The sequence below is a fragment of the Mauremys mutica genome, chromosome 11 (genome assembly GCF_020497125.1).
Source record: "Mauremys mutica isolate MM-2020 ecotype Southern chromosome 11, ASM2049712v1, whole genome shotgun sequence".
Taxonomy (NCBI): domain Eukaryota; kingdom Metazoa; phylum Chordata; order Testudines; family Geoemydidae; genus Mauremys; species Mauremys mutica.
The window spans coordinates 55,772,367-55,794,796 of record NC_059082.1 but is presented as its reverse complement, the minus strand read 5'-3'; the positions used below and the strand labels follow the sequence as shown (position 1 = coordinate 55,794,796).

Below are 22,430 nucleotides of genomic sequence, written 5' to 3'. Positions count from 1 at the left end.
AAATCCACACCGTTGTTTTAAAGCCAGAGTTTGCTGTTATATGCCAGTTAGTTGCAAATATGCAAATTGGCCCATTAAATAATCTGCCTTAAATGTCACACGCAGAGCTCCATGAAAGTCAGCCGCTGTGAGCTTTAAGCCTCATGACCCTGTGTGGCAGCTAAGTATCATTATCGCTATTTTACAGCTAGGGACACAGGGCGAGCAGGTCAGTGATTTCTCCCAGGCCACAATGACGTCGGTCGGAGCATCAGCATTGATCTTCTGACTCCCCATCCTCTGCTTTAGCCAGACGAGCATCGTGTGAGTCATTCTTGCTCTTTCATGTGCATTCGCAAGCTGGTTCAGTAAAGCTCGGGATCAGCGCTGTTAAGTGATGCGTTCTTTTGGAAATCTAACTGCATGGGCCTGCCTTTTCGCTTGTTTTTGTGGTTTTAGTGCTTGTTGCTTGCTTGGTTTTCTATTTGCCTGTGCAGTGTTGGTGCTGGTTTTCTGTGCGTCAGGGCAAAGATTGTTTCTTTCGCATCAAATGAGGTGGAAGCAAACAAATAGCTATTAAAGTCTTGAGGCACCAGTCAGACAGACAGTTCAAGACAGCAAAGAGGGAAAGTGGTTGTATTAATTATTATTTATTTATGGTAGCACCTAGCGACCCCAGCTATGGACCAGTCCCCCCACACTAGGCACTGTGCAAGCACAGAGATAGATGGTCTCTGTCCCAAGGTGACTTTCCATCCGATCCACATGCCCCTCAGCCAGTGCCCCAACAAAAAACAGCCAGGACCTGTGCATGTCTAGGGAGAAGGGCTGAAGACATAGCAACCACAGGACAGATCCAGTGCCCTCCTCTGCTTAGCAGATTCACCACCTGCACCTTATCAGCGACTGCAGAGCAAGCAGAGTCAGCGCTTTTGCCATTCCCTATTGAGCTGCTGAACCAAAGGCCATGTCAGGGGCTGCTGGGGTGGGGAGGCAGCATGGCTGGAGCATGCTGCCTTCTGACTATTCCCAGCTGGCAGATGATTGTCTTGGGGCCAACTGCCAGCTGGCACAGCTTGGAACTGCCCCGTGGCTGCTCTAACTTGAACTGCAGCTGGGGCAGGGACAGTACCATACAGAGAATCAATAAGCAGTAACTGGCCCTCGGACAGCACCCTCCCCACTTCCCATCCTGTGTCTCCCCGTCCCCACAAATGTGCTGAGCAGATCCTGACCCAAGAAAGAATCTGGCTCTTCTTCAGTAACTTATTGAGAGCCAAAGATCCTGAAGGGGATACTACAATCAGGGTGAAAACATTAAGAATCTTCCAACAGGAGAGGACAAAGGTGTGATGGAAGGTTACAACCTACTAGCTGCTGTATCCATGCTATTATTGCGCTCTTCTGGATGAAATGTCAGGCTACCCAAGTACAGGGATGGGTGTCACCCAAACCCTAGTACTATTCCAGGTAGCAGACATTCTCCTTTAGCTCAGGTGCAAGGGACCTATGCCTTGGACTTGGAGGCAAAGGCAAGTAACTAGACAGGAACACAGGCAGCCAAGAGGATGGAACAGTTCAGGAGACCAAACTAGAGGACTGAGACCTGTAACGGAGCAATGTTAGCTCAGAAGAAGGCAGCCAAACAGCAGAGTGGAGGGTGGAGCAGTAGAAGGCTATACACCAGACTGGAGGGCTAAGCATGGATGTCTGGGCTCCATCACCAGATGCACACTGGCTTAGTCCACAGGAAAGCCATTGTCTCGGTAGAGCCAAGTGTAATAGCATGTAAACACATTCCTGGGGCGCTGGTTTCAGAATCCCAGTTAATCTGGGAAAGAACACAATGTGTTTGTTACTTCGTAGTACACGGATATCTAAAACCGGGGCTGCTTGTTCTGTACAAGTTAAAGATTGTACATTTATACCGTACCTGGCTGAGGGTCCTGGGTTCAAGGAGGCCTACTGTGAAATGTATTACTGCCTCGCATGGCCGTCCCTAGGGGGCGTGGGGCCCAGGACATAGGTGCCAAGTTTCTAATCTGCCGGAGGGGGCTCCCTCCCAGCTCTGCCCAGGCCCCATCCCCACTCCATCCCTTCCCCCAAAGCCCCATCCCCACCCTGCTTCTTCCCAACACTGCTCCGCCCCCCGCCCCACCTCTTCCCGCCCTCCCCTTCCCTGCCTATTTCTGCCTCCTCCCCATAGCGCACTGCACCCTCGCTCCCCTCCCCTCCCTATCAGCGCCTCCTGATGCCACGAGCAAAACATGTGATCTGCAGTAGGGGCGGAGAGGGAGGGGGAGGCAATGATCAGCGGGGCCCGCTGGTGGGCAGGAGGCACTGAGGGGAGGGGGAGCTTCTGGTAGGGGGGCTCCTCCTTGCCCCCCCGCCCACCTGCCAGCCTTCCACTCGCCTCCTCATTTGCCTCCTCACCCCGCTCACCAGCCTGCCTCCTGCCTCACCTCCCCGCCTGCCTCCTGCGGTGCCCCCCGAAGTGTGGGGCCCGGGGCAGTCACCCCAATTCGCCCTACCCTAGGGACAGCTCTGTGACTCAGTGTCTGTGCAATGAATTCGTTAAAACCAGTTGGACAATTGGACCTTTCCAAATCTCTCCCATTGTGCAGTAAAATTGTGATGTGTGTGTTAAAATAAAAGGTGCTACAGATAACATGATTCAGTCTTTTTGTGGGTAATTTCACTCAGAAAAATCTTCATGATTCTGCCAACACACTTAAAACTGGCCTCATAAACTAAACCTCACCAGAAGCAGAGTCTAGAGGACTCCTAGCCAGTGTGGGGCTGTGGCAGTCTGACAGGAGGTGCTTGCTAATTCTACCTTAAACTACTGGCATCCTAAGAGGGTGACTCGTGCACTAAAAAGCAGTTCTTACGCAGGAAGGAATAAATTATGCCTCTGAAGAGGCAGTACCAGGCTGGGACAAGAGCAGTGACTAGCAGCCCTGGATCTATGTTTTTAGGTGTCATTAGTGCTCTTCCCAGTGCTGGCTTCCCAGTGCAGTCTGTGATGTGCAAGGGTCTTGGTTCATGGCTTTAAGCACTGGGAGCCAAATGGTTGCAGCCTCCTGTGAGGTGGGGGCAATATGAGGAGCAGGATTCCCCTGCTCTAACCCACCTCCTCAAAAGCAGCCACTAGTAAATGCAACATGTAGCCCTAATTCACTACAAAGATACCACGTTTTTGTAGTACCGGTGCTGGTTTCATGCACGCTCTTGCAGTTCCTATGCCAGCAAAGCCCCTGCATGCACTCACGAGGACCAAGTTCTGTGTGGTTTTGCTACAGCTGCTTTGGCTTTCTGCTTGTTCAAATGTCTTTGTTACTGTGTTTATGCTGGCTTTGCATGGCTGTATCATTATCATGTTTGTTCTGGAGTCACACACCAGTGGGAGACAGTTACAAATTGCTCCGGGGGCCATGACTACACTAATATTATGATACTTCACAGGCTGGGCCTATCCTATGGATGCTATTTGGCTCCTGAGGGGAAGGGAAAAGGGGAGGAAACTCAGCTGTACTGGCTGGCACTTTGGGAGTGGAATCAAGGCTCTGCTCTTCTCTGACCACTCCGCACCCACTTGCACACAGGGGAAGTATTAGCTATGAATCTCCTGTTTGCCCCTCCATGACTGTAGTAGTTGCATAAGCCTGGGGAGGCATGTTTGATTCCTCCATATGCCTCATGCAGCTGCACAGCCTGGACCATGATCTGGCCCATTTTAGGGGAGTTCAGCCTGAGAATAAGTATTGTGGACTTGACCAACCTTGCAAGTGTGGGATTCCATGGGCCAAAGGTCAGCCAAAGCGCTGTGAGGCTGACTGCAAATTCTGACTGGTCGCAACTGCATAAACTGGAACCAGATTGGCTGCTTTAAGCAATGTCTGATGGGCCAAATATCGCATATGCCCAAAGTCTTGGCTGGCCAGCAAACAGCACACAGAGGCACCTGGTCATTCCCTAACGTGAGCACGTGCGGCTACGCGGCTGCCGAGTCACTTCTGCCGAGTCGGTGGTGTGAGGGAATAACAGCGCAGACCCCGACTTTACTTTCAGGAGAATCCAGTTTTAAGCCTGTCTTAAAAAAATTGGACAATTTCCAAATCATTTTTGTTCCACAGCTTTTGCAGAGACTGTCCTGGTTTATTTCAACATATGGATTGAAATTGTTCATTAAAATTTTCAATTTAAAACTGTTTCAATTTGGAAATGTTTGGTTTGGCTTTTGTTCTACATCGTTCCCTCGTTCCCTCTTATTTTTCCTTTTTCCAACTTACCACTGGGAAAGGGGGGGAGGGGAAAAGGAATGGAAGAAAAGACAGAAAAAAGGTAAAACAGAAAAACCCAAATCTGAAAAGCCAAAGGAATGGAAGTTTTTCATTTTGGAGTTTTGTTGAAAAATCAGAGCATTGTAAATCAACGAAAACCTTTATTGACAAATAATGGCAACCGGCTCTATTAAGGCCCTGTCTCCTCCGCCAAAACCTGCTCCACCCTCCTTTACCCTACAGTTTTAGGGGCGAGGGAGCATGTGTGGCTGCAGCGTGGGGCGCAGCATGCAGTACTGGGCCGAGCTCACTCCTTACTTACCCCCAACACACTCCCAGCTACTGCTTTTGCTGGAACAGAATATGTTTGTGCTCCTTCCTGCATCCTGTGCAATGACTTGCAGGGTCCAGATTCACGTGAGGAACTGCACAGGGTGTAAACTACTGAGAACCATGGCTGCCCGGGGGGGTGGGGGGAATGGGGCAATTTGTCCCAGGCCCCGGGCCTCGCAGGGGCCCCATGAGCCCAGCAGCGGTCCTGGTCTTCGGCGGCATTTCGGCGGCGGCGGGGGGGTGGGGGGAGGCCTTCAGTGCTGCCGAAGACGCGGAGCGGCTGAAGGGCCCCCCACCGCCAAAATGCCGCCGAAGACCTGGACCGCCACTGGGTGAGTATAAGCGCTGCAGCTCCCCCGCTTTGCCCCAGGCCCCCTGACCCCTCTGGGCGGCCCTGCTGAGAACGCCACAGCTATCATTTAGTGACTCGATAGCTGAGCACTGGGGAAGTGCATAGGGACCATGTTTTCAGCATAATATAAAAATGTATGAGACGGACAGACCCATCTCTAGGGTTTTTTACTAAAGAATTCATGGAGGGGGAGAGGAATGACCCAGTATTACACGAAGGCTGCTGTACATGGCCACCTTGCCAGACAGTGTTCTGCATGTTCGTCTGACTTTTGCATGTCATGCTGAACATTATGCATGTTCTCTGTGTTTTATCGACCTTCCCACTGAAGTGCCAAGTGCTGCTCCCCTTCCCCAGGCCTGGCTGCGGTACAAGGCTGAGGCTGCCCACGTGAAGTGGACCGTGAGCCTTTGTATATGAAATGCAAAACCCACAACTAATGTGACACTGCAGTGAACATTTCAAATACACAAGAGCCCAGAAATAAACATTTGAACATTCCCCCAAATGACATCACATCCCATCCCCAATCTCACAGCAACTCAAACCTACCTAGCTGGGGGCTTTTAAAGGACTCTCATGATTCCTGGCATCAAACGTGTAAATATTTCTTTATTTGAAGTGGCTGTCAGCTCCCATTACTTTCAACAGGAATTAATCCACACTGCCTTCTGTCACAATAGCGGCCATTTCCTACAGCCTTTGCATGGGGAAGTGAGGCTGATCGTAATAAAGGTGCATCAAGGTGGGTGAGGTAATAATTTTTATTGGCCCAACCTCTGTTGGTGAGAGAGACAAGTTTTTGAGCCCCACCGAGCTCTTCTTCAGGGCTGGGAAAGCGTCATAGCAAAATGCCAGGCAGAAGAGATAGTTTAGCACAAGCAGTTAGCACATATTCTAAGGCAGAGTTTTTTTGGTTGATAGACCCCTTTTCAAATGCAGTGTTAATCACAGACCCCCGACAGAGAAAGTGATTGACAGAAGTATATGTGTACTTCATATAAACACGTATTGTTAGCTTTAAGAGAAGACGGGTAAGAGTACTTACAGATATCAGTGAGATTGGTGTGCCTGCTTCTTACTGCAGAGTCTGTCTATCCTCGGTGTGATGGTTGACAAGCAAATGTGTAAATCATTCTCCACTTCCTGGCAGAACCTGAACTTTGTCTTCCTAGCTGTCATGGCAGAGAATGATGCTTCACATATATATGTTGTTGGGAAAGGTAGCAACACTTCCATTGCTTCTGTAACTAAAATTGGGTACTCTGCAGAAATCTTGGCCAAAAGTAGCAAGGAGTCTGTACCTGCAACTTAATTTTCAGTGTGCAGTCACAGGATAGTTTGAGCAGCTCCTGGTCTGCTTTTCCACTCAAACAGCATGACATAGCAAGAGTTGAGAACGGATCCCAAATCCAATCATATTCCTCCAGGTTCAGAACTGACGGCTTTAGGACGTGCGGGGCCCAATTTGAAAGAGCTGCTGCTGAAATGCCGCCGAAGACAGCGGCAGTGATTGAGCAGCTGCCGAAAATAGCGGTGGCAATTCAGCAGCAGCTCAATTGGTTGCCGCTGTTTCCAGCAGCACTTCGGCGGAGGGTCCTTCCTCAGCAGCTGTTGCCTTACCTTCTGGGGCCCCTCTTCTGGACACTGCGGGGCCCGATTCACGGGAATTGGCCTAAAGCCGGCCCTTCCAGAGTTGAAAGGTGAGCAACAATCCTGTCTCTCACAGTCAATTGTCACGTACCGAGAAAATCTGTCAGTAGCAGAAACACATCGGAGATTCCACTACTTTGCCAAATCTCTACTTTCTTTTGAAATGCTGCAGTCTTGTCACTCACCTCAAGTATGGTTGTATTGCCCCCTTGTGTGGACGGGTTCAGCACATTCAACAAGTTTAAAATGTCACGATCCATATCAGGTCAGAAAAGTTTGCCATGGTCTTGGGATTGTGCACAGAAAGCAAACCCAGCAGCTCTTTGTGAAGCTCAAAAACTCTTTCCAACATTCTGCTGTGAGATAGCAAATGCACTTCTGCATGAAACAATAATTTGTCATATCCTGCACCCATTTCTAAACACAGCTTTGCAAAAACAGCATGAATTCAAAGGCCAGGACTTTATAAAATTCACAACTGTCACAGCTACATTTAGCACATCATGTAATTTGGGTTCCATTCTCTTTGATGCAAGGGATTGGCAATGAAACGTACAGTGTGTTACAATGACCTGTGGGTTTATGGCTTGTATTCTTGCTATGACACCACTCCTATTGCCTGTCATAGCAGCAACACCATCTGTGCAAACAGCAATGCACTCTCCCAATTCAGCGATTCAGCTTTAATGAAATCGTCCAATAATTTGAATATTTCCTGACCTGTTGTCCGTTCTGGTAACTCCTGACAAAAAATAAAATCTTCCAAAATGTCCCCCAGCCAAACATAATGAACAAAAACTAATAATTGTGCTGCATTACCAACATCAGCTGGCTCATCAAGCTGAATTGCAAACTATTCACATGTATGGAGCCTTTCAGTTAGCTGTTATTTAACATCATTTGAAAGCTCGTCAATTCTCCTACTAACTGTACTGTTAGAAAGTTGTATGGCCTTAACTTTCTTTGCTGCATCTTCACATTGCACATTTCTACAACAGCTGGAAGAATCAGGTCTTCTCCAATGTTATGGGAATTTTTACTCTTTGCAATCTGAAGCTCTGTTAAGAAAGATCCTTTCAGAGCCTTTTCCGGAACTGATGTTACATTTGTCATTTGAGTTTTCTGTTGATTGTATTCTTTTGAAAAAAGTCTGTGGATTTATCTTTATACTGAAGTTGACTTGTGAAGAGTCGTTTGAACTTTGCAGGTTTCATTGCTTCATTTTATAGGATTTGTAAGCATACAATGCATTGCGGTCATTCATCACTAAATTCCATAAAGCCAAAATCAATATAACTTTTGTCAAACTTTCTGTTCTTCATTTGTTTCTTACTACTTGACTGTTCATTATCCGTGGCTTCAGCACAACTAGCAGTATTAGTATGAGGACATTTTAAAAACGTATCTATTTTCAATGTAATTTGCTCACACACTGTAAAAATATATTCCACTTCCACCTGCCAAAGACATCTCAGTCATCAAAAAAATGGCCGGCATTTCTGCTTTGCTATCACAAAGCAGTCCGATTTCTTATGTTGATGCTTATGTAATGTATTATGGCGTTGTTCATGCACCACGGACTATGTTGTGTACACAGCAATAGTAGATTTGCTGCTTTTAATCGGTAGGCAATGCAGACAGGAGGTGAGATTTTTAAAAACTTTTTGTAATATTTTGCTGCCCCCGCCCTGTGCAGTCTCTAAGGTCCCCCTGGTGTCCACAGACCCCAGTTTGAGAACTGCTGCGCTAGAGCAGGGGTCCCCAACCTTTTTAGGTCCAGGGACAGGTGTGCCTGCGGGAGGTCCAGCTGAGCCGCGGGACGAGCGCTCCCTCCGCAGTCGTGCCTGCGGGAGGTCCGCTGCTCCCAGGGCTCAGCTGGAGCTTCCGCAGGCACGCCTGCGGGAGGTCCACCGGCTCCAGTGGAGCTTCCGTAGGGGTGCCTGCGGACGCTCCAGCTGGGCCCCGGGCGCCGCGGACCTCCCGCAGGCACGACTGCGGAGGGAGCGCTCGTCCCGCGGCTCAGCTGGACCTCCCGCAGGCATGCCTGCGGAAGCTCCACTGGGTCGGTTCGCGGCCCGGTTTCTAAGAGGCCGCGGACCGGTACCGGGCCGCGGACCGGGGGTTGGGGACCCCTGCGCTAGAGGACCAGTCAAGGCACAGTGGCCTGCAGTCATAGGTCAAAAAGAGGGGGCTAGTGGGTTACAAAATGTTGTAATACACCTCAATATAACGCTGTCCTCAGGAGCCAAAAAATCTTACCGCATTATAGGTGAAACTGCGTTATATCGAACTTGCTTTGATGCGCCAGAGTGCACAGCCCCGCCCCCACCCCCGATCACTGCTTTACCGCGTTATATCCGAATTTGTGTTATATCGGGTCGCGTTATATTGGGGTAGAGGTGTAATAGAGGTGGACACCAATGCCCATGGCTTTCAATGAGAAGCCAGGCCATAGTCAGGAAAGATGGCTGTAACTGTGTTCTACAGCTTGAGGGCTGGACAGGAAACCATGAGGAGACAGGAATGTGGGGCAAGAAAGGAGGCTGAGGGGGTGCAGAGGACAAGGGGAGTGGGAAGAGCGGAGTGACTAAGAGGGTGCAGGGGGATGTAGGAGCAGGAGGGAGGCTGAGCGAGATGCAGGGCAAAGTGGGGGCAGGAGGGAGGCTGAAGGGTGCAGGGGTTGTGGGGAGCAAGCGGGAGGCTGAGGGGGGAGGAGGATGTGGGGGCAGGAGGGAGCCTAAGGCGGTGCAAGGGGATGTGCCCAACTTCACCCCCAACTCCTCTTCCAAAGAAAGGGTGCCAAAATAGAAGTTCATCCTGAGCAGCATTTTCCCTAAGGCCGGCGCTAGGACTGAGACAACATTAGAGGGCTTGATTGTTCAGCAGCTGAAGAGCTGCATTAAATCGCAGACCAACCAGAACACTGAGTTCAGCAAAAAAAAGTAATTGATAATTTAACAGTCAGATGCACAGGCAGGAGGGGGGCTTGTGGAGGCTATAGCAAACCCAAAATTTGCCTGAGCCCCCCCAGGAGCTACCCCTGCCAGAGCAAAGGTCAAACGTTGTGCAGAAGTAAGGGTGGCGTGGCATAGTATGGCGTTGCTGCCCTTACTTCTGCAGTTCTGCACTGCTGCTGGCAGCGATGCTGCCTTCAGAGCTGCTGCTTTCCAGCTCTGAAGGCAGCGCCTGCCACCAGCAGCAGCGCCTGCCACCAGCAGCAGCACAGAAGTAATGGGGCACTAAGTCTGCTGTGAAAAGTGTCAGTGACAAAGTTCCCCCCCATCCCCGCTTTGGTAAAAATGTGTTTTAGTCTTAATTTAAAAGCAGGGAGAAAAGATAAATTAATTTTAAACAATAGGGTTATAAATGTAGCATTTAAAATAAGTGTTAAATATAAAAAATGTGTCAGATCTGGATGACCTGCCAATGGCACGCAAAGGCACCCCCTGTGACTCATGGCCAGGCGCTGCTCATTACTGGTTCTTCTCTCCCCTGAACCTGCCGAGTGTGCAGTGTGTGTGTGGCAGCAGTCACCGAGGGCAATCTGCACAAGGCAATGCTGGTGGAATCAGCTTACACTCCCAATGGAATACCCACGTGGATAGTGGCGGGGAGAACCGGGGTAATGCCATGGGGAACAGCTGGTACCCAGCTCCTTCTCATCCTGCACCTGCACAGCCCAATGAAGTGTATCTGGAGGGACACATGGTCAGGAGGGCTGTGTAGAAAACAAGGACTCCAGGTGTTGCAATGCTCAGCTTAACTTTCAGGTACCCTACCACTGCCTTTTCCGGGAGTTGTGGGTGCCTGGCCCTTGAATATCTCACACTAGAGATCGAAACATACGGGACAGGATGTTCAGAAGCACCGAGCAACCGCAGCTCCATTGAGTAGAACTGGAGCCAGGACTCCTCAGCACTTCTGAACTCAGGTGCAGGGACTAAAAAGATTTGCAGTCTCCTTGGGAAGCCTTATTCCTGTCAGAGTTGCCATTTCTCATATTGCATTTCTGCTATAGATGTGTTTTCAATCAAAGCACGTCTAAGGGTATTAATTCCAGTTAGGAGATGATAGAAGGTGGATTTCTAAGCCCCTTTAGAAGATGAACAGTGGATTAGGTGTATAGAAAAAAATGAAATCTCCTTTAAGGACAACAGATTTTTTTTGCGCTTCCATATAAATGCTTTCTTAGCTGCTTTAGGTCCCTAGATAGTTATTCTAAAATTGATCCTTAAACTCTATCAGAGAGCCCTAAACACAAAATTCAAGACCGGATTTAATACAGTCTATTGTGTTGTCCTCAGAGAGAGTTTGAAATGATGACACCATTTACTAGCGATGCTTTATCATAAATGTCAAATTAGGCCCAGCAGACTATATCATGGGGAAATGGGCAGGTTGCAGGGTTTATCCTCATCCACCACCACAGTTGCTTAAACCAGGCTGTACGGTAGTAAACTGTGTACTACTATGGATTTCAAATACGACTCCTGCACTGGGTTTTTGAAGCCTTTAAAGGTAGTTGTTTGTGAGGAGTAGAATTGTACATGTAATGGAAAAAAGGAGGAATTTTTGCAGCCTGCCTCTTTTAGTGGAAGCTTTTGCCTTCTGTTAGCAGAGGAATACAATCAGAAACTGATTAAGGTTTATGATCATTTAGAACTGTAGATTATTCACAAGAGGGGAGTAGAACAGGGAAGATGATTATTTTGTCATTGCGGTAAGGAATATTTCAGCAATGACTTTTGGCTGGTGATGTCTGCATGGTGGGAGGGCCCCGCAGTTGGTTCATTGGTTCCCAGATCCCAAGCCACATGCCAGGGATTTCTCACTATGCCCCAACCCCTCTTGGGGAGACAGGAATTACCCCCAAAAATAAAAGATGCAGTTAACAATAAGAGAACACTTATCTGTGCCGAGACAAGCCTCTCTCAGTATAGAGGATGATTCAAAGGAGGGTCCCCCCAGCAAAGGTACAATGTGCCCAGCACCTAAATATACAGGTTAATGCTCTCTAAAGCCACTAAGAACCCCACTAGCCCCAGTCTCCCAGTCCCAAGTAGGGTACGTCCTCCCACCGCCCCAGGTGGCAGTGCTGAATACAGTGCAATCTTGGAGTCCCGAATCTGGGCTCTGCTGTGCTGGCTGGCAGTTCATGCTCCTTGGACAGACCAGGACTCTAGGGTCTAGGCTGCTTGGCTGCTGCCATGCCCCAGGTTCAGGTTGCATTTGGCTGGCTCCTTCCAGCTACAGAAAACAATGTGCAACCCTGAGCCACAAGCTGCATGGGATACCAAGGGCACTGACTACCCCCCTGCCCACCCAGGGCAGCAAGGGCACCGAGTACCCACCCTGTCCATCCAAGACACTGAGCTCCCACCACACCCAGGCCACCAAGGGCACTATGCACTCGCTGTGCCTGGGTCACCACCAGCCCACTCCTCCCTTTCCCTCTCCCTGTAACTGTCTGGCCAAGCGGCTATGGGATATTGGGTTGGTTCCAGGACGAGCTCCTGTCCTTGTGTGATGTGACATCGCTCCCTTCCCATGGGACTCAGGTGGCCTGCAGCCAACCCATCTCCACTTGGACAAAGCTCCCAGCTGCAGCTGCACAGTGACATCTCTCTCTTCCAATAAGAGGCAGGCCAGCAACAGGCATTCCAAGTAGGATTCCTCCCCGGCCCTACTGAGTCACAGCTCAGGATGATGGGACTTTTCTGGGACATTCTGCTCTGCCCTAGATGGCATGTTCTAGTTTCTCCACTTTTCTTTCCTTTCACAGGGACCTCTTTTGTGTTTCCTTTCTAAAGAGCTAAGCTGGGTGTGCGTGAGCGCACTCTTCTGGCCATTATCTCAGCTGTACTAAGCCAGTTCAAAGGGTTTGTTCATTTTGAACTTGGAGATTAGGCCCTGGTCCAGCAAGGCCCCCAAGAATGTGCATAGTCCTTTTGAAATTGAGGGGTATGAACCACATGCTCAAGTGCTTTGCCAGATCATGGCTGTGATGCTGGCAGACCAGGTACCAGCTCATGCCAAGGCCCCAGGCCTCACTGAACACTTACAAATGCATAGCTGGAAACCAGTCTGGCTTGCCTGTGTGTTAGCATCATCAAAATAGAGCTTAGATGTTTTGCTGATAAGAATGTGTCTAGTATTTAGGCTTTATATTGATCTCACTTATTACCTTTACAGCCCATGGTGTAAAGTTGTATTGAGTGTTTGCATTGTAAACCTCTGTAATTTTGTAACTCCCCAAACAGGAAAAGCAGCATTAGTTAAGATAAAGTTACAAGATGGACCATTGAAGGCAAATGAGATATTGTGTAGCCTCAAAGGAGAGAGGCCCCATTGATTGCATTCCTAACTCTCTCCAGGAAGGAAAGGCCTACACATGAACTTATCCCATCAGTTTGGACTCCAGAGTGAAGAACATAAAAATCCCTGACAAGGAAAAACTTTTATGCTGGCTGGACTCTGAGGGGCAAAGATTCCTAAACATAAGCAAAGGGATCCCTATGCTACCTGGCATGCTTAGCCGTGAACAGCATTTTGAAGTGACAGATTATTACAACTCTGTCACCTTTTGAAACACAGACTGAAACTCATTTGTGCTTATCTGTTGCCTGCTTTAACCCATAAATAACTCTCTCCTTTCTTTTTCATAGTTAATAAATTCTTAGTTAGTTTACTATAGGATTGGCTATGAGCATTGTGTTTGGTGTGAGATTTAAGGGACAAATTGATCTGGGGTAAGTGACTGATTTCTTGGGACTGGGAGTAACCTGAATATGGTGTGATCTTTGGTGGACCTGACCTTTTATCACATAGTCCTGCTTGCCTGGGTGGCAGGCTAAACTCCAGAGCCCAAGAGGACTGTCTGTGACTCCATGGTAAGACTGTTACAGTGATCCAAGAGTTCACATTTGTTACTGGGTTGGTGAAATCGATCTATAGAACACACCAGCTTGGGGTCTCTGCCCTGCTTTTTGACAGTCTGCCCTGAGGTTGGCACAGTTTGCCCTGAGGTTGGGTTGTGAGCTGTTCCAGACAGCATGACCGTGGCCTTAGAAACCTGAGGCTAGATTCTGTCCTGCACGTAATGCACAAGGGAGTGTAAGGGTGGGGAGGCATCAGGCAGCTGTATCTGGCTCCCTGGGTCTGGAGTCGCAGTTGATCTGGCCCTGTCTGCCCAGGAGCTGCTCTAACTTAGTCAGGGACCATAGAACAGAATTAGCAGAGTGGGGCTGCATTTTGCCCCACCTCCTCCCCTGCCCCCAACACCACCCCTCCTCCCTGGACATGTTGGGCTGGGGGTTTCCAAGATGTGCAGTTACAACTAGATTCTGGTCCCTTGAACCACCGGCACAGCACAAGGAGCCGGGTCGCAAATGTCTCTGCCTTCCCCCCACGCATCAGAGTCTTGAGAGACCGAATACAGCTCAGCCAGGGGGGCAGTACTTAATGCTCCCTCCTGCTTCTCAGGGGCCCAAGAGACAATTATCCGTGAAGCACATCATTCAGTGAGACTGGTTTGACAGTGCAGCCTGGGGAAGGCAGCCTGTGGCAGTCAGATGTCCCAGTGCCTGGAACAGTTCCACTGGTCAGGACTCTGTAGTTCCTGTTGCTGAGGAAAAGAAGGAAAGACCTCCCCATCCTCAGCTGAGCAACAGCAGGGGCTTGCAGGGGCTTGAACCTACCACGATACTGGTGACGTGAGTCAGTGCAGCCCCTCCACTGCTAGCTTGCCAGTCACCTCCCCTGCCACTGCATCTGGGAACCACGATGAAGTGCAAGGACATTGCCGAGAAAGAGTCAAGGGTCAGGGCATAAATAGTCAAGGATGACATCACAATGCTGCACCAGGCTGTCCACACTGGCCTACAGGAAGGAAAGTATTTTCCCCCAGCAGGAGCCATGGTCTCTGAGCAGAGAATGTTACAGGTCCTTGCCCTGCCAGGAATGGGGACAAGGCCTGATCTCACCTTAGAGGTGATGATTTGACCACAACAGTGGCATATTTGCAATACCCAACTATGGCACAGCCCAGACACGAGCGGGTATTGCATACCTTATATAAGTGGAACCAGAGACCACCAGGAAGTCCATAACAACCCAAGCCAATGAACTAGAACTGTCATCTGCAAGGTCTGCCAGGACAATGAAGTCCCCCAGCCAATCTAACTCTGACACCAGCTGGGATAGCGGCTTGTGGAGCTGCTTGTGGCCAGAATTCCCGCAATAGCGTTATGCCAGGACTCACCTGTTACGGTACCCCACTGAGTCCATTGTTTGCAATGAGAAGGGAGGTTCTGCCTTTTGCAGGAGTGACTTCTTCAGGCATGGGGGAGGACTGCATTTCAGCCATTCACCCGTCCATTCAGCTGCTCATCCATATACCCTCGCCTTAGCATTAGTCAGTGTTTATTTGGCTTCTGCCTGGCTTCTGGATTCCACAACAAAGGTCTCCGTATATCACGTCATTGAGAAGACAGGAAATGTTGATATGCTGGGTATATTTCTCACAGTGGCTGCTTTTTTGTAAAACTGTTTCCTCAGAGACCAATTTGGGGGACTATGGCACAAAAGAGATAGGTGAATCATGGGTGTAATACTCAAGGGCGATGGGTCTCGTACTGACATATCAGCTGTTAGCACAGGCCCAGAAAGGGGAGTGAATATTTGTTTGCTTGTCTTTTTCAGGGCAGCGCAACACCCAGCTCTGAACGTTACTAAAGTGAGAAGGACCAGGAGTGGCCACAATGCTCAGAAAACATCCCCATGTTCTACATCAAGCTCCTCCAGCGCTACATCAACCAATGCCTCGCTTTCATCAGAGCCTGTCAGCCAGACCTCCATGGGGCAGAACCCAACCATGCTGGAAGCTGGTCACGTCACTCAATTGGCCCCAAGAGTAGCATCAAGACCTAGAACATTGGAGCAAATGAATCCAAAACTAGCAGCATCAGGTTCCAGCCCAACCAATCCAAGGCCAAATACATCATCTCATTCCGCCAGCCTCAGGCCTAATCTAACATCCAGCTCAGCCAATCCACAGCAAGACCCAGAATCCCAGGCAGGACTCAATCTGACCTCCTCATATTCCTGTTGTCCTCACACAGCACAAACTCTACAAGCCTCACCATCAGACCACACAGTGATTCCAAGCAGGAAAAGCACAAGGCCTAAAGTGACAGCAAACCCCAGTGATAGCTCGCAATCTGCTGGCTACTCCAATTCTGGGTCCACACCTACAGGAAGGAATCTTGAACCGACTCATGAAGATCCCCTTTGCAAAAGGTATGCGTCCGGGTAACGTGTTTAGTTCAGACAGGCACTAGGGGTCCCATCATGGAGGTCACTAATTCATTTGTTTATTCTTTTTTTAAAATAACTGAGGAAGCAATTAGCACAGAGAGTTATACCAGTGAATGATGTAAACATGGCATACCAGAGATATTCATGGTCCCTTGTTACACTGATAGTTGGGAGTCAGGCTGGTATTTGGTTCAATAAATCGGTTTGTAGTCAAGCAGCAGACAGACCCACAGGTGAGCTATTTTCTATACTGTGCTTGGGATGGCCTCATTACACAAGTGGTTAGGATGGCTCCTGAGTGCAGCGCTGGGAAGTTGCACTCAATGTGGGTTGGTATTTTCATTTGGGGGCAAGGCTGCACATCTGTTGGGCTTCCTCCTCCTAGGTGCTGTCAGGAGCGGCGCCAGGGTTTCTGGCGCCCTAGGCAGAATTCGGGGGGCTCTGTGTGCTCCCCACGGGGCATGCGGGAGCTTCCGGTTCCGCTCCCATCGTGCCACCGAAGAAGGACCCTCCGCCAAAATGCCGCAGGCGACAGCAGCAGTCATTGAGCTGCTCAATTGCCTGCTGCTGTTTTCCGCGGCACGTCGGCAGAAGGTCCTTCTTCGGCGGCGCAACGGGAGCGGAACTGGAAGCTCCCGTGCGCCCCGTGGGGAGTGCACAAAATGCTGCCCCCTGAATCCTGGCGCCCTAGGCGACTGCCTAGGGTTGCCTAATGGAAGCGCCGGTCCTGGGTGCTGTGAGCAGTTTGTCTGTGAATTTAAACAGTTGCTTATACTGTATTTAAACTGCAAACACTGCAGCACTCCATTCATTGAAAAGCCCACACTTTACGAGTCAGGGATGTTACAGTTTCAGGGTGACTGCACCCTGGTCCACTCCAGGAGTGCCCAGTCAGGTCTCAGGCCTCCAGCCAGCTCCTGTGTCTGAGCAGGGACCCATGGCTCACTCCCTTCTGACTGGGGGTTTGAAAGTTGATTAGCTCCCTGCCATACACTGAGATATCCCCAGCCAGCCAGGCTGCCTAATGGCCAGCATCTGTACTGTGCGTGTGCCAGCAGGTACAAGTGACCACATGACTCTATCAAAGGAAGCACATTTATTATACACACAAGCATCACAGAGAAAACATGCCAAAAACAATACAAGGATTTTAATGCTCACTACACATACGAGGAATAATCCACTATCCACATGGGCAGTCCGGTTTGCCAAGGTCTTTCCAGTCCTTCCACAACGCTTGGGACCACTCTGGGACCAAGGGGCCTGTCCATTTTGTGAAGCAAGAGGAAGATTGTGAGCTTTTTATACCAAAAGCTTTGATATATGTAGTCTCTGGAAAATGCAGTTTGACCCACTGAATGCAAGCCACCTCTGGGGGTGGTACCTTTGGAGTTTACTCACCTTGGTCACCCCCCACCCCCACTGTTTTAAGTTCCTGGAGGAACTATGGTAACCATCCCCCATGCAGTAGAACACAATCCTATATAAAGTATCACAAATGTAATACAATGGTCCCCAAAGATACTGCATAGGGCTGCCATATCGGTCACATCCCCCACATAAAGAAGTTGGTGTAATGAGGGCACACAACTGGCATCCTAAGGGAGTGCGTGACTGCCAATACCTTTTATCTTTTCAAATTTCAACAATTCAGATAGTAAATAGTCTTCCCCACAGCCCAGTTCCTTGTCTGTGTCCCACCTCCTCAGAGATTGGGGCCTGGGGATCGCTGTGGCGTAACCTCAGCTTCTCTGGGGGGAGGAGGGAGAGTATTAACACCCCCCCCCACTGTGTTGGCCTTTGGTTCCCTACACACTGAGACAAGGTGAGCAGCAGTTCTTCCCCCCACTCCACCCTGCTCAGGGTCCTTTACATTTTCACAGCCCATCAGGCAGCCATAACCTGGAGGAAGAAGTTGCCCCATATTCCTGGCTGTAGTTACTTCTGTCATCTCGCAAGCCCTTTATCTGGTCATTTCCCACCCTTGAGTAGGTGTCAGAGATTTGGCAGTGCTCTGCAATGGCTTCAGCTGGAGACACGGCCATCACTGTGCTCAACATTGCCTCAGGTTCCCTCAGGGCAGAGAGTTATTTCCCTGGTCTGGGCCTCAGGACTCAGAGAATTTGCCTTTGGACTCATCACTGCCATGGAACAGGTGGTTGTTTCTCTCTCATACACTCGACCCCAGGTATCTGGTTACATACGCGGGGCAGTGATTGCTCTTGATTTCTCAGCAAAGGACATATAGTGAGCAGCAGCGATAACTCAGTCATGCTGCATTTTCTGCATGTTTTGTGGTGTAACATAGGCCCTGATCCTGCAGACACAGGAGAAACTTTATTCACATAGCTAAAGTTTGCAGGATCAGGCTGCTTAAAGGAAGCTGTAGCAAATTTAACTCCTGATCCAAACCCCAGTGAAGTCAATAGGAGGAGTTCTAGCACATTGTCATGGCAAAAATCATTCCCTATGCCATGCTAACCGCAGCACAGCAACTCTCCTAACCAGTGGTGTTACCAAGGTCCAGATTTGCCAAAGAGCCAGGACCAGATTTTCAGGTTCTCAGCACCTGCAACTGGAGGCAGGTTATCAAGCGCTTAGCTCCCCTCAGATCCCAGCATGACACTAATGGCCAGATTCTCAAGAACTCATTGCCCAAGATGCATGCAACATGCTGAGTGCTTCTGAAAATGTGGTTCTTCGTGGCAAAGCAGCAACTTTACCCAGAAAAGCAGAAGGCTAATACACTGCCTATCTGCTTGTGCACCATAGCTAAGGTAACATTGCTACTGGAATTTTAATCTGACTGCAATTTTTAAGTGTGCAATGATCACATTTCATTAATGCAGTTTTTTGACAGTTAATTTCCAAGGAATTTTTGTGAAAGATAAAAAGTTGGTGATTATTAATATCCACATTTTAGTGTCTATGGGTTTATTTTTAAATGTATTTTAACTCCTCCCATGCCCATTCTATGCTCCAGCCAGCTCACATTATTTGAAACACACACACAAAACCAAGTTTTCAGTACAAATCATTCAGGTATGCAGCTATCCAGCCATGAAATAGAAGCTCCTGACCAGCGGCCCTACAGATTTTCCAAAAGGCTTTGTAGATCATACCTCGGGGTGAGGTGATCAGGGCTGGGAAAAGTCTAGTTCCCAGCTCTGCTGCTTCCCTAGTGTGACTGCATAGTCTCCTGTCAGTCCCTTTATATTGGTTTGGCTGCATCCGCACTGGGAAAAAAATAGAAATGTAGGGCCAATTCCTGACCCAGCATTCAGATGACAAGGAGCCTGGCCCTAGGTGGCCCAGTTGGGTTCTGTGCCCACAGGTTCTAGCTAGATCCTTTAGCAGAAGGCCCCTTTAGCTGCACCACAGCCACCCAGCCTGCTGGAGGCAGACTATGGCTCCAAACATGGTCGGTAGCATTGTGATGGGAGAGTGACTTCAGTGAGTGGTGGGGTTATCCCAATCTGAGTGGCAGCTGAGAGACTTCCCTCCCCCTACCATGCCAGCCCAACATCCTCCAAATTGGTCAGGCCAGCACAGAGGCCCCTATTCAAGAGCAAATGGCTGATACGTCCTTTGGGAGCTGGCCTTTAATTTGTTTAAATGCTAAAAACACAGAATTTGCAGGATGCAGCCAAATAGTGGAGGCTTTAAAATCACAGCACCGGCCCCTTTCTTTGCACCCCAGGCTTCCAGATTTTCTCCTGTTGCTGCATTCAGGAAATACTTGATGCTTTTCCTCCAAGTCGTGCCAGCCTGAGCCCCCATCTCAGCATGTGCAATGCTGTCACAAAGAGGGAAGGACCCCATTGAGCACTATCAGAAACTTAGCTCAGTGAGTTTGCCCAGAAGTGATTTGGCAGTAACCTTGGTACTTTCTCCCCAAACCCAGCAAAGCAGAAGCTCCTTATTAAGGACAATGTCTGGGCCAGGCTATAAAACTCCACCCTTTGGAAATTTTTACAGTAGGAAAATGTATTTCTTCCCCCACAACTACAGTGATCAAGGAGGGCAGAACTGCCCTGGCCATGCCTCCTCCCATCTTTGATTCCCACCTCCCCCATGAGCCCTCTGTGCCAGGACTATTTGCCACTTGTGTCTTTGTGCTTATGTGTCAGGCACTGTGTTGGCCCACATACCAAGGATGGAACCAGGGACCTGATCAGTGGGCTATCTTTGCCCTCCAGTTAGAGGTAGCTGGTACAAAAGGCCCAGAGGGCAACAATGAATCTGGCCTATAGTGTGTACTTCCATAGCCTGACCGTGCAGTTGACCTGCTGTAATGACCCAATTCTGGCTACATCCCCGGTCCTTCTGTGTGCTGCCCTAGCCACAGTGTGGATTGCCCAATTCATGCAACTCCTCAATTAGGAACCACAGCGTGCATGGCTTCAGGCCTTAGCCACAGCCCCAACATGCAGCTATGCCCATGTAGGAAACCCCCCATGACTGTATTCCCAGCCCCAATATGCATTGTTCCCCCCTACACCCTGTGTGCACTGCCACAGCCCAGACGTGAGCAATCCTCCAAAGTACTGCTAGTGCTGTTGCTGTCATATAGTGCTGGATGCCCTGCCTTCCTGTTGGTATGTCCCCTTACATCAGCCCCTACTCCACTCACAAACACACCCTCTCAAGTTCTTTCTACCCCAGCCCCACTTACGTGGTGACCTCCAGATCTTGCTGGATAGCTCCCACAGGACATACCTTTCGGAGGATCGGAGCGAGTCTCACTAGGATGGCGCCCAAGTCGCACTAATGACAAAATTCAAGCATTGAATGGCCCCAGACAGAGGGTATTTAGGGCTGGCCCCTGTGCAGAGTCTCAAACCCTGTACTGATAATCCCACCCAGCAGCTAATTTTGAATTAACACTGATTGTCCTTTGACTCCCACCCTGTATCTATTAACATCTCGTTCAGCAGGAGATTTGTAACCCTGAAGGAATTCCAAGCCATGGAGAGAGAACTGGATGACGTAAAAGAAGAACTGAAATGCCTGAAGTGGAAGGTGAGACATATTGGTGAGACTGTGCCGCCTCGCGCAGAAGACAGCAAGCGTTACAATGGCTATACCCTGACTGAGCTTAAGGCAATGGTGCAGTTTGAAAATGACCCTTACAAAGCGGCACATAAAATCCTAACTGCTCTCTTCAGTGATGTGTACTTGCTGCAGCACTCTGTCACTGAACAGGCCTGCAATTTGAACTCAGCCCCCATGCCCAAGATAGACCCGGAGCTGTACATGGTGTACTGTAACATTCTGAAAAGCCTATTCCCTGGAATCAGCAGCCAAACCTTGAGAGAAAAGACACAGCATGTGCAGAAAAGAATCCAGAAAGAAGTCCAATAAAACCAAGCAAATCCAGCATCTACAGAGGCCCAGGAACCCTGCATTCTGTACAGATTTCAGAGCATTGAATTGTGACATTGTATGTTACCTCTCTCTGCAAATGCTTGGTGAGCTCTGAGTCTGTCACGTTACCTTTTCCTGAGGAGACAGGCCGGGAAGACTTTCTGTGAAGCTTCACATTTGAAAGAAAATGCCCCCTTAGAACTTCTTTCGACATATTGATGTTCCCTTGGTTCCAGCAGCAGCAAATGCTGCCAAAATAAGCCAAAGAAGGCACTGTGTGTGAGGGAAAGGGCCTTCTCTCATGGCTCCACGGAACACGGCTCTCATCTGGATCCCAGCACCCAGCTAGTTTCTATTTTCTATAGTGCATCATTCATTAAATTGCATCAATTGTTAGAAAACAGTGCCTCTTTTGTGTCTCAAAATACATCAAACACCAAGTCAATCAGCCACTGTAGTCTAAAATTGTACTCTTGCCATGCGTTGGGCCAGGGGTACCTCAGTGACCACGGTAGCTGTCAGCCCCATAAAAAGATCCCAGTGGATCCAGTGAAAGGTGTATAGGTCGGCAAGGAACTGACCATGGCCTGTGTGTTTCCCAATTTCAGATGTAATGATCAGCTGTTTGACAGGGCAGTCGATCACCACAGTTAACAACTATGCATTTTCTATGTATGACCACGGCCTTTCTGTGGCCAGCACCTTCCTTAATTGCTGCTGCTGCTTACGCCTATCATCCATGTCATCTGTTCCACTCATATAGTGACCCATCACACCTGTATCCAGGTCAAAGGCGTCACTGAAATTAGTTGGATTTCTAGATGACCGCAAATGCATTTGAAGTGCTTTCTGACCCACGATCACTACTGCCACCGCTGTCTGAGAGCATGAGAGTTCAGGGTTAGATGACATTCTGCTCCCAATTTACTGGACTCATACCATTCTGCTTCCAGGACACCAAATAGGTAGGAGCACCCTCCAAAATATGTAGCAGGGGTGGGGTTGCCACTCATCCCAATTTTCACCAGACAGTCTGTACACTGAAAGGGCTGTCTCACATGTTCCACTGTCATGATTTCTGGAGAGAGTGTCCCACTCCAAAGACCCATTGCCAAAGCACCCAGGAGACCATAAGCTCGGCTCTCACC

General features: G+C 49.2%; 1 protein-coding gene across 11 annotated transcripts in view; it reads left to right on the top strand.

The window, feature by feature from the left end:
• GSG1L (GSG1 like) overlaps positions 1-21,646 on the top strand; it is a 127,127-nt gene extending 105,481 nt beyond the window's left edge. For 4 of the 11 annotated variants that reach the window (XM_044980691.1, XM_044980693.1, XM_044980694.1 and 1 more), the window contains 2 exons: positions 15,301-15,897; positions 20,850-21,646. In XM_044980691.1, coding sequence (XP_044836626.1) covers positions 15,301-15,897; positions 20,850-21,279 — 1,027 coding nt within the window. In that variant the 3' untranslated portion in view covers positions 21,280-21,646. The other 7 variants (XM_044980699.1, XM_044980702.1, XM_044980701.1 and 4 more) reach the window with 7 other exon arrangements.
• The last annotated feature ends 784 nt before the right edge of the window (positions 21,647-22,430 follow it).